The 15,108-nt window shown below is 45.9% G+C and overlaps 1 protein-coding gene across 1 annotated transcript in view; it reads left to right on the forward strand.

Annotated features, from left to right (window-relative positions):
- Window positions 1-11,382, forward strand: part of stk40 (serine/threonine kinase 40) — a 29,122-nt gene extending 17,740 nt beyond the window's left edge. The window contains exons 8-11 of the mRNA XM_056285740.1: window positions 3,111-3,255; window positions 4,054-4,173; window positions 5,598-5,682; window positions 7,515-11,382. Of these exons, the coding sequence (XP_056141715.1) occupies window positions 3,111-3,255; window positions 4,054-4,173; window positions 5,598-5,682; window positions 7,515-7,733 (569 nt within the window). The 3' untranslated portion in view covers window positions 7,734-11,382. The remainder of the gene's footprint in view (window positions 1-3,110; window positions 3,256-4,053; window positions 4,174-5,597; window positions 5,683-7,514) is intronic.
- The last annotated feature ends 3,726 nt before the right edge of the window (window positions 11,383-15,108 follow it).

The following is a 15,108-nucleotide window of genomic DNA, read 5'->3' on the forward strand; positions in this document are numbered from 1 at the left end:
TGTGTATTCACCTACATCCAGTCAATCAAACTTAATTTATATAGCACATTTAATACAGTAAAATGCAAAGCAGTGCACTTTTGCATAATGTCAAAGTGTACAGTGAAAACGTAGGTAATGATAAAAGAAGAAAACAGACCGATAAAGTGAATCATTCTTGGATGAAGACAAAATAAAAAGAAGAGTTATACTGACGTCATACTGTCATTATCAGTCTCCGAAAGCTTAGTTGGCAGCATAGAGCTCCCAGAATCTATGACCTTATTGTATTGCCCAATCCATTTTTTCCATATTAGGCAAATTGCATATTGATGGGAAACCCATGGGCTAATGTGTGTAGGTGATATGAATGTAAAATATGTGAAATGGGATTCCTAACTGAGTGTGAACTAAGAGCCCCGTCAAGCTCCTGTTTCCTATAAGGCCAGGCTGAAAGACAGACGGGCTCCCGTAAGAGGTGTGACCTTTGTTAATCTGGGTCCCGCTGGGAGTCATGCAAGAGCATTGCGTAATGTTTGGCAGCCGGTCTTGTGTTTGATTTTCCGGTTATTAGGCAACAAGGATTGGGCTGTGTCGCAACCATGGAAGATTGGCAAAAGCTAGAAATAGCCTTCTTTTCTCTCCTTTGTAGACTGAGCATCATGATGTGGCTGTTTTTCTTCCATGGTATGTGATAGGGAAGTTTCTGCACAGGTTTCTTTTTAAAAGGAAAAAAAAAACGAGGAAATTAGTTTTCATTGTTTGGCGTGTCAATTTTCATTTTGATAGAGTGGATGTGCAGAAAGAGTCACACACCACTCCAGTGCAGACTTGACAACAAACTTCCTGCGTGCCCCCCCCCCCCCCCCCGTTCCATCAATTTAAACTTTTAATCTCCTGAAACCCATCGGGGGACACAATGGATGCGCAAGGAGAAAAGCGATGAAAATAAATAGGGGCGAAAACCTGCTTTGCCTTCAACCACATCTCGTTTAGAATTGTAGATAGAGCCCAGGCATTTACATCAGCGTAACGTGACAGGCACACAATGAAATGGAGCTTTGGTGACTCACACACACATGACTCACTGGAGAGAAACTACTCCCATCTAACTCCCTCTTCCCCTGCCTGTGTGTCAGTCAGTCAGTCAGTCACAAGCCTTACCATAATTGCCTGCTGCTGTTGCTGCCGCCAGCCTGGCTCTAACAACATGGCCTATGGTCTTGTGCAGCCATCTTGCCCCACCCTCACCCCCTCCAGCCTACTCACCACCACCCTATGGGTGTTTATGATGGCTCAGCGCTACTGCTCAGTAATGATCATATCTTTAGATGTCAGTGAGACTCTTGACGCTCCTTGGGAAACATGATGGACGTCAAGGGTCGATGTGTGTTTCTGCATTTGTTTAACTGGTTGATTATTCATTCAAATGTTTGCAGGTTCTCCCCCGTGTCTGTGTGGGTTTCAGCTAGGTGCTCCAGTTTCCTCCTACCATCAAAAGACGTGCATGTTAGGGTTAATACTCCTGCCTGCGCTCCTGACCAAGGCAATGAAAAAAAAAAAGAACAGAACTGGAGTTTGTCACGGGGTGCTGTACCGCAGCTGCCCACTGCTCCTAGTATGTAGGATGGGTTAAATGCAGAGAAAGAATTTCATTGTATATGTGTACAATGACAGTGTCGTTGTCGTTGTCCTTCATCTTCGTCGTCCTTTGTCTTCTCCTCCTTGTTCTCGTTCTTGTTCTTCATCTTCTTCTCTTGTACAGAGTTTCGTTTTTAACAGAAGATGACATTAAAATGGGCCACTGTCCCCGAGACCCTCTGTGTTTGAATTGGAAACGGTCCCAATTTGCAACATCATTCCTCCATATGTTGTGGGGATAACACTCTTATTAGCAGCTGTAACTCTGAGCAGTCTTCTGTGTGTCTGAAATGTCCCCCTAATTCTTTGAAAAGTGACTACCATTGAAATCACTGGCCGACAATCTATGAATGTGAAACCTACAACTTTACCTCGTGGTCGGTGGCCACTTTCAGTAGGCTAGATCGAAATAGGGCACACTGTATAAGAAGATGACATGTAGAAAAAAGGCAAAGACGTGTAGGTCAGGTGAATCGGCCTTACTAAATTTTCCCTAGGTGTGAATGTGGCGACCCTGTGATGTCCTGGCGGTCTGTCCAGGGTGTCTCCCCACCTGCCGCCCAGGCTCCAGCATCCCACAACCCAAATTCAGATAAGCAGCTTGGATAATGCATGGATGGATGTATAAGAAAATGCCAATAACAGCGCCACATACAGCTGTTGTAGCAAAATGTCACCGGATGCAATCAATCAGAGTTGAGGTAGTTTGTTGTGCCGTATCTGTGCACATCAAACTTTGACAGAGGTATTTGAGAAACTTATTCTCTGCAATTCCTAACTGCTCTATAGCTAATGAATAACTGGAGGTAACATTTGTCTAGCAGTGAAAGTACTGCCTCAGAGCTGCAGTACTGAAGTTTGTTGTTTTTCTTCTGGACATGTATGTGCACCGTGTGCAGTGGTGTTTGATTCGTTCAGAATGAAAGTTGCTGGTGCTGTTATTACCAACTTTGCTACTGCCAAACAAAAAGTGATGGCTGATCCTGGGTTTTAGCAACTAATGTCGAAGCATCCGCAGGATAAGGTCTCTCCTAGTTGTGTTCCGCCTTTTGCTTGAAACCACAACAGCTTCGCTTCAAACTCTTTTCAAACACCGTCTCCTCAAACTTGCCGGTACCTGCCTTTTTCTTTCACATTTGGCTGTCGTATTGAAGACACGTAACACTATGTGCCGGAGCATGTTCCCCGCAGAAGCCCTTCAGAAACAGTTGTGATATTGATATTGGCGATCGGCTATTGTCCAAAAACGACGGTGATAGAAAGTGCCAAAGAAAGACATTAGTTTGCATGTAAATCCTTGGGATTGTAGTTTTGATTATGAATCTTCATTTCTAACTCCTGCAGTCTTTTCCTGTTGAGAAAGATCTGTATGTCTTTATGAAAAACTAGCCTTGTATTGGAAAAAAATCAGTATTTATTTTTTGTGCATCAAACTTAAAAATTTTAATGACGTAGAACACTGATCAGCCTGTTCTCCTCGTTGTCTGCAGGCCGGCCATACCGCGGTAAACCTAGTGACATGTGGGCTCTCGGCGTGGTGCTGTTCACCATGCTATATGGCCAGTTCCCATTCTACGACAGCATACCTCAAGAGCTCTTCCGCAAGATCAAGGCCGCCGAATACTCCATCCCAGAGTAAGTTCTTCTCACTCGCCTACAAAGCATACCATGGCATGGTTAGCACACTCAGGTGGACCAGGTGAGAAACAAAACTTGCTCGTACAACAAAGCACACCAACATTCATGTGTCTGCAGTGTTTCCTCTGTTCATTTAGTTGTGGTGCTCCATCTCTACATGTAATTTGCCATCACCAAACATTATGCAAACAGTATTGTTAATTGTGTGTGTATGTGTAGGTGTGGCCCTGTGATGGTCTGGCGACCTGTCCAGGGTGTTTCCCTGCCTGCCGCCCAATGACTGCTGGGATAGGCTCCAGCATCCCCGTGACCCTGATTGGGATAAGCAGTTTGGATAATGGATGGATAATATTGTTAATAGGATAACTATCTCGGACACTAAGAAATTTAGTCCAAATATGTGGAATTAATGTTTGTCCATGTTTGTATGGTTAAGTTTTGGCAGAAAAATTGCGTTTTGTACCCTGTGACCAAAACAGACACACAGGATGACCAAACCAAAGTTAGACCTTCAAGCATTGACACATCTCTCTTTTGCATCCATAAGTTTGCACAAGAGTGTTCTAAAAATGTACCGGAAAAGTTCATTTATTTTTCGGGAAATAACATGTAATACGCTGCAATACTTTCAACACCAGTTTTCACATGCAATGACACGATCCTTCAATATTAGATCAGAAAATGGCAAAATGCTCATTTCCGTTTTGCTGACTGATGACTTTTGTTGATGTGCTTCTGCTGAATGCCGGCAGCTGTAGATGCTTAATATCCCCATCCTGTCCCCTTCCCTCCCAGGGACGGTCGAGTGTCAGAGAGCACAGTGTGCCTGATCCGCAAGCTGCTGGTGCTGGACCCCCAGCGGAGGCTGACTGCAGGAGAGGTGCTGGAGTCCCTCAGTGCCATCATTGCCTCTTGGTAAGTCCGCCCCCTTCTGGATGTGAGAATAATCGCATCGAATTTGTTGGCCAGAACGTCTTGTTTCATAGTAGATTTACTGTTGATAATAAATTAGAAAAAGTATTGCTCTGTCTGTAGGACATTTAGATACCGCGATTAAATGACTGGGCAGCCAGATGCTGTTAAATTGTACCTTTATATTGAATTCTGTCAGAATTTATTCAGCAGTCAAATATGTGTCATTCTAAATGTTAAGTGCAAGATATGTACAGAGAAGATGAAGTACTTATGTCCTTTGTTGAAACATCAACCAGATATGACATCCCAAAGAATCATTTTTCAGATCTATTCAACGTAGGAACTTTATATCTGCGTCTCAGAACCATTCATTAGAGACACCCGCTGTTTCCTCAGTAGAGGCAGCAGTCATAGGACACTGTTATGATAAAGGTTTAATCTCATCTTCGTATGATGTGTTTGTGTCTGGGTCTGATGAAACCACAGACTCCAAACTGAGACTATGGAAGGAAGATGTAGATGAGGAAATATCCTTAGGAGACTGGAGTGAGGCATGTAAGAAGGCTCAGAGGTAGACAGTCAACAGCAGCTTGAAACTTACACATTATAAATATCTGATGCGTACACACATAACTACTGTTAAACTGCACAAGTTTAATGACAACATTCCTGATACTCGTATCACGTGTGATGAGGCAGGAGGGACATTGTACCACTGTACATGGGAATGTGTGAGAGTGAAATCCTTTAGGCGGGATATTATTAATATGATTAATCGCATTTTATCAAAGAAATGGCCACTGGATCACAAGCTTATTATTCTGGCTATATATCTGACCAACCAGCCCACACTTACAAAGCGAAGAGTTGAGTTTTGTAGACGTGTGTATATCACAAGCTAAACGTATAATTGCTCTTAACTGGAAAAATTTTAATGGGCCAAGAATTGGAATGTGGATTAAAGAAATGGCATCAAACATGTCAATGGAAAAGATACAACATATGTTGTTGGACGTAAGCAAAATGTTGTTGATGATATCTGGAGACCTTCTATATACTTCTGAAGACATGATGTTGTTGGTAACCTGCTCCATCAGCAACAAGCTGTGAGGGAATAGGCTGCTATTATGATGCTGCGCATTGATTTTAGAAACACCCTTTTTATTTTGTTTTATTTTATTATCATTTTTATATTTGTTTTTTTATGTCTGTAATCAGTTGACAGGGGTGGGGCGAGGGGAGGGAAAACAGGGTGGAAAATGTTTGCTGTGTTTTTATACAATTGTTATTCACTGAATAATGTTCTGATTTGCAAACTGAAAACCAATAGAAAAAATATTTTAAAAAAATGTTAAGGACTGTCACTGAATTGACAGTGGAGTAACAATTTGACCACATTGAGTTTTGTTTGGGGTATATCACAGGCAGTCTGTGTCGTCACTGAGCGGTCCTCTCCAGGTTGTGCCAGATATTGACGATCAGGTCAACCATCCTGAACATCTACAGGAGGTAAGAACCTACGAGAGCATGACACCTCCAGCTTCTTTAGGCAGTCTGCAAGTATACAAGATAAATCCAAAGAACTATTCCAGGGAGTGCCAGGGAGCACGACAGTATCTGACTTCTTAAAGGACATACACCGATCAACCAAAACATTAAAACCACTGACAAGTAAGTGAATCAAATTATCTTGTTACAGTGGCACCTGTCAAGGGGTGGGATATATCAGGCAGCAAGTGAACAGTCAGTTCTTGAAGTTGATGTGTTGGAAGCAGGGAAAATTGGCAAGCATAAGGATCTGAGTGACTGACAAGTGCCAAATTGTGATGGCTAGACGACTGGGTCAGAGCATGCAGTGGTCAGTACTTACCAAACATGGCCCAAGGAAGGACAACTGGTGAACCAGCGACAGCGTCATGGCTACCCAAAGCTCACTGATGCATGTGGAGGGGGAAGGCTAACCCATCTGGTCTGATCACACAGAAGAGCCACTGTAGCTTAAATTGCTGAAAAAGTTCATGCTGGCTATGATAGACGGGTGTCAGAACACGCAGTGCATCACAGTTTGCTGCATGTGGGGCTGTGTAGCTGCAGACCGGTCGGAGTGCCCATGATGACCCCTGTCCACCACTGAAAGCGCCTACAGTGGGCACATGAGCATCAGAACTGGACCGTGGAGCAATGGAAGAAGGTGGCCTGGTCTGATGAATCACGTTTTCTTTTACATCATGTGGACAGCCAGGTGCGTGTGCGTCGTTTACCTGGGTAAGAGATGGGTCCAGGATGCACTATGGGAAGAAGGCAAGCCGGCGAAGGCAGTGTGATGGTCTGGGCAATGTTCTGCTGAGAAACCTTGGGTCCCGGCATTCATGTGGATGTTACTTTGACACGAACCACCTACCTAGACATTGTTGCAGACCAGGTACACCCCTTCATGACAACAGTATTCCTTGATGGCAGTGGTCTCTTTCAGCAGGATAATGCCCTCTGCCACACTGCACATTGTTCAGGAATGGTTTGAGAAACATGACAAAGAGTGGCCTGGCGACCTGTCCAGGGTGTCTCCCCACCTGCCGCCCAATGACTGCTGGGATAGGCTCCAGCATCCCGCGACCCTGAGAGTAGGATAAGCGGTTTGGATAATGGATGGATGGATGGATGGACAAAGGGTTCAAGGTGTTGCCTTGGCCTCCAAATCCCCCAGATCTCAAGCCGATCGAGCATATGTGGGATGTGCTGGAGAAACAAGTCCGATCTATAGAGGCCCCACCTCGCAACTTACAGGACTTAATAAAGGATCTGCTGCCAACGTCTTGGTGCCAGATACCAGAGGACACCTTCAGAGGTCTTGTGCAGTCCATGCCTTGATGGGTCAGCTGTTTTGGCGGCATGAGGGGGACCTACACAATATTAGGCAGGTGATTTCAATGTTTTGGCTGATCGGTGTATATTTTGAAACTATTGTACTGCAATGGCACTTGGGGGTTTGTTTTCATTTACTGAAATACAGTGATATATAATTTTGTGTTTATAGCATCATTTGTGTATTTTTCAAATGCAAATAGATTAAAGGATGGGTTCACACTTTTTTACACCTAGACCTCATTAAAACATTGTTAGGCACCAGAATCATAAAATATAAAGAAATCTCACTTATTGCTTCAGTGTTGACATGCTTAACCCCTTTGCTGAATCTTCAGGCTGAGTTTCAACACAGTCCAATGGTGCACTTGTTTAAACCTTTCAAAAACCATAATATATCTCAAAAACAGGATGCTGTCTTTCAATTCTGATTAACCAGTCACCGTAGGTCCATTGAGCAGAATTTCTGTCCATCACAGGCCAAGGTGACAGAAGAGTCCTCGCAGTACGAGTTTGAGAACTACATGCGTCAGCAGCTGTTGCTGGCCGAGGAGAAGAACACTATCCACGAAGCCAAGAGCTTTCTTAGCAAGCGCCAGTTCGGCAGCATCCCCCCCGTAAGGCGCCTGGGCCATGACGCCCAGCCTGTCAGCCCCTTCGACGCTGCCATTCTTGCTCAGCGCTTCCTACGGAAGTAACTAAGTAGCCCCTAATCGCCCATGCCAGACTCTCTGGCCTCTGGCCCACCCCAGGGGGTGAGATACTCCCAGAGTCCAGAGAGGTCTGGGGGGGGAGGAGGATATGGCCCCAACATGAGCTCATCTACAAGGGGCCCAAGACAAGTCCAGACCTTGTTATAGGAGCTTCCATAGGTGGGCTTTGGTCAAGCTAGGCAGTGCGGGCATGGGGAGGTTACCAGAACCAACTGTTAACCTGGAACGTCACACTCCATGTCTTGGATTCTTCAGTGGAACATCATGGGGAAGGCTGAGCAGAAGGTTTTAACCAAACGTTACCCTCATCCCCCACCCCACCCCAAGATCCCTCACACAGCAAGATCATCGCCGTACGACCAACCTGACGGCACAATTCTACACAGGGCTACCACAATACCTGTAGCACTTCCCTGATCTACTCTGCCCCCCACCCCCCACCCCTCCCGAGCAATACAGGACCAGAGTCATGTAGCAACCCCCCTCTCTTTTACTGGTTATGGTATCGCTCAAGTCGGATCATTTGATCACAGCCATCAATCTTCCATCCATCCATCCCCCTCCTCCATTTCTCACTCTCCCACTCTCTCCTTCTCTCTCCACCATTTTCTTCTAACCAAAATGATCTGGACCGATCCTGTTTGGAACCATAACTTCAAATCAATCTACCTCTCTGTCTCTTCTGTTTTTGAGGGGAAAAAAAACAAGAGATTGTAAAGGGGGAGTCTTGATGCCGCCATTGATGTAAAGCATTACAGTTTTCTGTCAAAGTGATAAAGGTATAACCTTTTTCAGTGGGTTTTCCTTCACAATCTTATAAGCTTTTTCCCTATTAACCGTAATACGTAGCATTTAGCCCTTTTCTTTGACATTTAAGATAGTGAATATCAAAGTATGTGTAGAAGCATCCTTTGCTATTTGCAGAGTGCAAATTGCTCACACGTATCCCTGTGGAAATCTGTATTTCAACACCCAGGCAGCTAATGTCGGGTACCTGGAAGTCAAAATGCCAAGAACTGAATGAGGCAACGCTGTTGGGTCCTCCCTGCTAAGGCACATTGGCGGTAACTCATTCGCAGTGCCATTGTAGTGAAAACTGGGCACCATCTTTTTTTTTTTTTTTTCTATCGCCAAAAATAATGTACTAAAAATGATTGTCAGCCAAGGAACTAATACCTCCAGCTTTGTTCAGAATCAAATGGCTTCCAGGTATTTCAACTTCCCAGTTTCTCATTTATCAAGACAGATCATGGGAGACGTGTTCTTGGAATGAATGTGAGCTACCATGCAATGCTTTGATTTGTGTGTGTGTGTGCGTGCATGTGTGTGTGTGTGTGTGAGAGAGAGAGAGAAAGAGAGAGAGAGAGAGAGAGAACGGGGTGAGTGTATCGGGCAAAAATGGGGACTCATAGTGCTATGGAGTCATAACAAGCTCGACCCCTTAAGCTATCCTCCAGTCTTTTACCTGGCCTGTCCCAGTGGCAGACACTGTGAAAACCAGAGCAGGCGTGGCTAAGACAGGGGGGCTGACTGAATGGCCCAGCTATTGTCCTCTATCATTACTGCATCGTGGAGACCGGCAACAGGACGACAATCTGATCATTTCCCATTCTCAAGCCCCCTCATTAGCCCAGCTTGTGCATGCTTGTATTATCTTGCCATGTAGGCTGTGTATGAGACTAGGTGATGGGTGGTAATTGATACCATAATGTTTCAAAGATGAGTCAAAATGTACATCTGTAGGTTTTATCCTCAGCCAGTAGGTCCTCTTTTGGCTATTAGTGCATTCTTTACCAGTCTCTCAAGCATTGTGGAGCCACTAACCTGTGACCGTGTTGGGCATCTGTGCACAGCAGCTCGCCTGCGCATTTCTGCTTCATGCTATCTTATTTGTATTTATATCCGGACTGCGCTCATGAAAACAGGCTTCAGTCTGTTCCCTCATACTTCCTCTTTTTCCTTTCTTGTAATTTCACTTTAATTTACTTGTTATTTATTCACTTATGTAACCCCCCCCACCCCCCGCCCCCATTAGGGCCACCACAGACACAGATTAAGCCTGGTCTCAAGTGTTTTTTCTAATAGAGATATCATTCACGTAACAGGCAGGACTCTGCTGAACACAGCCAGCCCATAATCTGTGCTCTCATCTCATAGCTTTAAGCAAGAAGTGCTTTAATTTTAGTATTTTTTTTTAAACATTATGGCTAAAGTTGGAACGTTTTCATCCCTTTCAGCTACCTTCAAGAATGATAGCGTCTGTGTGTGTTTTTTTTCCCCTCCCTAAATAATTTTCTTGCCATTTTGCCACGTACCCCGTGGCCGATTTAAGCTACACTAATATTGAGACTGACTTTTGCATAGTTCTATTTTTTACAGAAAATATCATGATATCCTTTTTTTTTTTTTTTCTCTCACGGGAGTGATTTTTAGTGTTTTGTACTATCACCCCACCCACTCCCCTCCACCCGACCCACACAAGGCTGCACACTCTGGTCAGTATGTAAATATGTACCATCACGGATGCGCCAGTCACGCTGTATGAAGTGCCACCTGACGAAACACTGCCCAAGTCTCGTTTCAGCACGTGTTCGAGGCCGAGCTGCTCGCCAGCCGCCACATTTGGAGGTAACAGAAAACGTAGTGAGAACGGTTATCTTCCTCCCACCGCAATGTGAATTCCATGGGTCTAACGCAGTATTGTAGTAGTAGTAGAGCAGGTTGTTCATCGGGGGAGAAAAAGGGCGTTTTGTTTTTGCTTTTGTTTTTTTTGATGCACACAGTCGACGTTGAACACAACATGATCCTCCATGTCAAAGAAGGTTGAACCGGTTCATCTGGACTTGATCTGCTGATCCTCCACGGCGAACGCCTGATGCCACCTTCCGCGAGGCCCGGGATAATACTGTCTAATTATTAGAAATTAATTTATAGGTTTGATAGACCGTAGGTAGGTGTTGTATTATCTGTCCCCAGTATCTGAAAGTGTTTTCATGTTCTAGATTGTGGTCTCGCCACATCCATCTTTCTTTTTTTTTTGTTCATTTGTTTGGGTTTTTTTTTTTTGTTTTGTTTTGTTTTAATTATGGAGTGGTGTTGGTAGACTGCAAGATTACGTGGACTGAACAGCATGGAAAAGTGTGAGGTAGAACTGTTTGTGACTGTTGCATGATTTTCAACTCACAAGGTGTGCCACAATGACCAATAGGAATCCGAAGACGAGTTCGTTCTTTCGTTTTCTGCAGGAGAATGTGCAGCAAAAGCCGAGTCCCTCTCAATTAGACAGCTGGTGAAATGTAATGTTGACTTTTCAAAACACTGAATTTGTCATGATTTTTTTTTTCCCCGTTTCTAAAAAGCTTACTCTACAATATGTAATCAGTACTATTAGACTCACTGTCTACTTCAACTGGAAACTAGATAACGGTGTAGGATGATGTGGTGTGTGGTGGTAGACGGTTGAAACCCAACGGAATAATGTGTCGTAAGCTGCTTGGTTGGACATGGGCATCTAGATATAAAAAAACTGGGTTATTGTACAGATGAAAAACACGTTTGTATAAAAGACATATTTTTGTACTTCATCAGATCTCTACATGCATGTCAGCAATAAACTTTGATATGGAAACATTCACCCGCCTTGTGGGGATGGTTAAATCAACCTAGCGTCGAATCACTTCTCTTCATCGCCAGCAGGTGGAGCACTTCCTCAAAAAAAAAGGGCTGTGAAATGGATGGGAGCAGGATGTTGAATTACAACGACACCGTCTGACTTGCACAATTTCACAATATACACTTTCCACACAAAACGGCCAACGTATTTTAAAGCTGGAGTGCTGAAAAGCTGCATGACGGCAGATGTAAGTGAGTCTAAGGAGACAAACGGGGAAGGTCGGTTGAATACGGAGGTAGCATCTGGGTATAGTAGGTGCTGTGTCTTGCCTGTGTAGGCCCGGACTTGCGGTGAGAGGTGGTTTTTTTGGATGGGGCCCGAGTCAAACTTGGCCAAACAGGAAGCCTCCTGCTGACTCTGACAGCACCACGGGATCCTGCGGGTTCATCTCCCGATCCTCCCCAAATTCCTTTTGAACACATGCACTCTTGATCAGGGCATCGACTCCATTAGTGAGAGCAACACACCTGCCAATACACACACACACCCACACACCAAACACCGGGACGGCTCTTCACAAGACCGCCTGTCAGACAAGCCGGAAGTGGAGGGATTGGCTTGTTTCCATGATCACCACCTGGGGCATGGAAAAAGATCATAAACCCCCTTTTCTTTTTCTCTTTTTGTTCAAAGCCAGCAGGGATGTTTTCTATACACCGTAATAACACGTGTTAGTCTCATATGGGATATTTAGGTTCTTTTCCAGAAAATGATTGTTTATGTTAATGGTGGTTGATGCAATACCGGTTTAATGGCTCAGAGTGCAGTTTACACTCTGTTCACCTATTGGCCGCTATATTACTTCTTTTTCAAGCGCAGTCAGTGCTATTGGACGGAGCACACATGGTGCAGATTTTGAAGGGCAGTCCATAATTTCTCAGGTGGATCCCAGATGACAAAGAATCTTTGGCCCACGTCTGCAGTTATCTTATGGCCCACGTTTGGCCTTGATCATGACGGTGTTGCAAGCCCGGCTTATGACGTTCGGGCCACGTTTGGCCCACACAACACTTGCCGTAACCCGAGTCAGGCCCGGCTTATGACATGTGGGCCACGTCTGGCTCACACAACAGTTGCCAGTGCCGTAACTGAGCTGTAAGAACCAAAAGTGCCCCAGATTAGGCCCAAAATGTGTCTGCTGTCTGGGATGGGCCTTTATGCCTTTACATAATGATGACGAAGTCAAAGGGACTTCCACACCCGAGCACATTTCATCAGAGGGCTGAGAGCACAGCAGTGGCCGCTATTCAGGACCTTGGCATTGGACCAGAGTTCAGTACCTTTCTCAAGGACAGTCGATGCGTTTCGGGCACAGATAAGTGGACCTACGGTCACAGCTCGATTAGGCCATGTAACTGGACTACTGTCGTTGTCCCAGTCTACAAGAACCGGGGCAGAATCGATTAATTGACGGAAGTATGTCCCACCCCGGTACGGTAGGTGGCGATATGCCCCCTTTCAGCTGGTTGCTATCCCCCCCCCCCCCAAGTCTCTTTATTGAAGAAGGCGCAATAGCTGGTTGCTTTTTCTTTTCTTTTTTGTGGAGGGCTCTCCTTCTCTCTTTCCTCCTCTCTCGCTCTTTTTTTTTTTTACAACATCCGGCTTCCCACCCGCAGACACGGCCAACTGTGTCTGTAGGGATTCGAATCGGCGATCCCCGTGTTGGCAGGCAACGGAATAGACCGCCACGCGTTATTATGAACCCCACGGCGCTTCTGGGCAAGGCACGCCCCGCGTAGCGTCCAGGCGCTAGGATTCTAGGAAGACCCGCCCCTACTCTGCCTCTGATTCGCTAACCTTAACCCCGCCCTAACCCTAACCCCGCCCCAACCCAACCAACGGAGAGAAGGGGTACTGGCCAATCCTAGAAGTGCCGTGGGATTCATAATAACGCGACCGCTGCACCACCCGGACGCTCAACCGGTTGTGATTGGACCTTCTTCTAGGTAGAGGCTAGTTCCCGTCGATGCAGAGAACGGCCAACTGAGCATGCGCAAGCACTCGTCGCCTCCGTTGTTCGGGTAGGTTAGGGTTAGGGCGGGGTTAGGGTTAAAGTTGGCTAATCAGAGGCAGAGTAGGGGCGGGGCTTCCTAGAATCCCAGCGCCTGGATGCTACGCGGGGCGTGTGGAGGCGTGGCATGTCGCGCATGCTCAGTTGACCGTTCTCTACTCCATTTCCGTTCTCTGCGTCGATGGGGACTAGCCTCCACCCTTCTTCTAGTTGACCTCTTGCGCCACATACCAACTAAGCGACAAAGCGGCTAGCAAGCGGCTAGCGGCTTCCGTGTGGAGCGGTGAAAGCCGGGACAACCGTACGGCGCTGTACGGTCCATACGTACTCTGCTTTTTACTTCCGGTTCAAATGAGACGCGCGCTACCCCCTGGTGCTTAATGGCGACGGTCGTCTCGTTTGTGTCCTCGTCTGTCCAGAAACGCGTGGTTCAGCACTCGCCATGTTGATACGGTTGCTGCTACGCTGTTCGACTTCCGGGTTAAAGACCGCGGCGGGAACTATGGATCATGCGCAGAACGCCTAGGCCAGTTCGGGGGGCCGATTGAAGCGTGTACATGCCGGGGTGAATCCATCCCCAACCGCGTTGTCCAGGTGTGTCAGTCAGTGGCGCCCCCAGAAATGTTTCAAAGGGGGGGGGGCAAAAGGGGCCACTGAAAATCTTGGGGTGGCACACCAAAACCAAAAGCCATGACTGAATTTGGGGAATTCTATGATGCTGTTGCAGTATACTGTATAGCCTAGTTGAAACCTGTCAATATGGGAGTTAAGAAAAATATACATTATTGATTTAAATGAACAGCACCTAATGTAAGATATCAGATAGAAGCATATTATGCATAATCAGAAGGATATTCTGCATATGCGACTCGTGGATGGGGGGGGGGCAGCGGGGGGGGGGGCAGGGATAGTATCAGGGTGGCCGTGGCCACCCCTTGGGGGCGCCACTGGTGTCAGTCCGACTTCGAGAAATTCGATTTAGTAGGATTTCAGTGGGACTAACGCGTCTACATGTATTTTAAAAGTCCAGTTTTAGTCGGTCTAACACAGGGGTCCCCAATTACTTTTCATAGCGGGCCACTTTTAAAACCACGGGCCACTCAACCTCCAGCAGCATGTTGTTCGTTAGTCTGTTTTGGTGTCAATACGTTGCAGGTATTATAATTTAAACAGAGATTTTTCATCTATTTTTCGATATATTACTTGTCTTACTTTTACTAAGAAATTTAAAAAAAAATTTGGTAGGGAAATTAAAAAAAAAATCTTCCTTCTGGCATTTCTCCAAAAATCCTCGCGGACAATAAATCAACCCGTCACGGGCCGGACGTGGCCCGCGGGCCGCCTATTGGGGACCCCTGGTCTAACACAATAAATCCACTTTTTCTAGCATCGTGTAAACGTTCCTGACTGTGGCAGATATAAACACACAGCCAGGCATCGAACCTCGGACACTGTGTTTACACTGCAACCTTTCTGACCTTTCAGGCTGATCGCAGCCCCACTGAGACCCTGCTGAAACACCCGATAAAAAAAAAAAGGTTGTGAGGCTGACTCATTAAGTGCAGGGGGTCAGCATGCCACACCGGCCTGTCGAACCCTTAGGAGACCCCCATATGTGAGGATGGAACTGAGCCCTCCCAGCTGGAGTATCCCACCCCCAGATCCTAGCCCAGGGA

The sequence above is a fragment of the Lampris incognitus genome, chromosome 9 (genome assembly GCF_029633865.1).
Source record: "Lampris incognitus isolate fLamInc1 chromosome 9, fLamInc1.hap2, whole genome shotgun sequence".
Classification (NCBI taxonomy): Eukaryota; Metazoa; Chordata; class Actinopteri; order Lampriformes; family Lampridae; genus Lampris; species Lampris incognitus.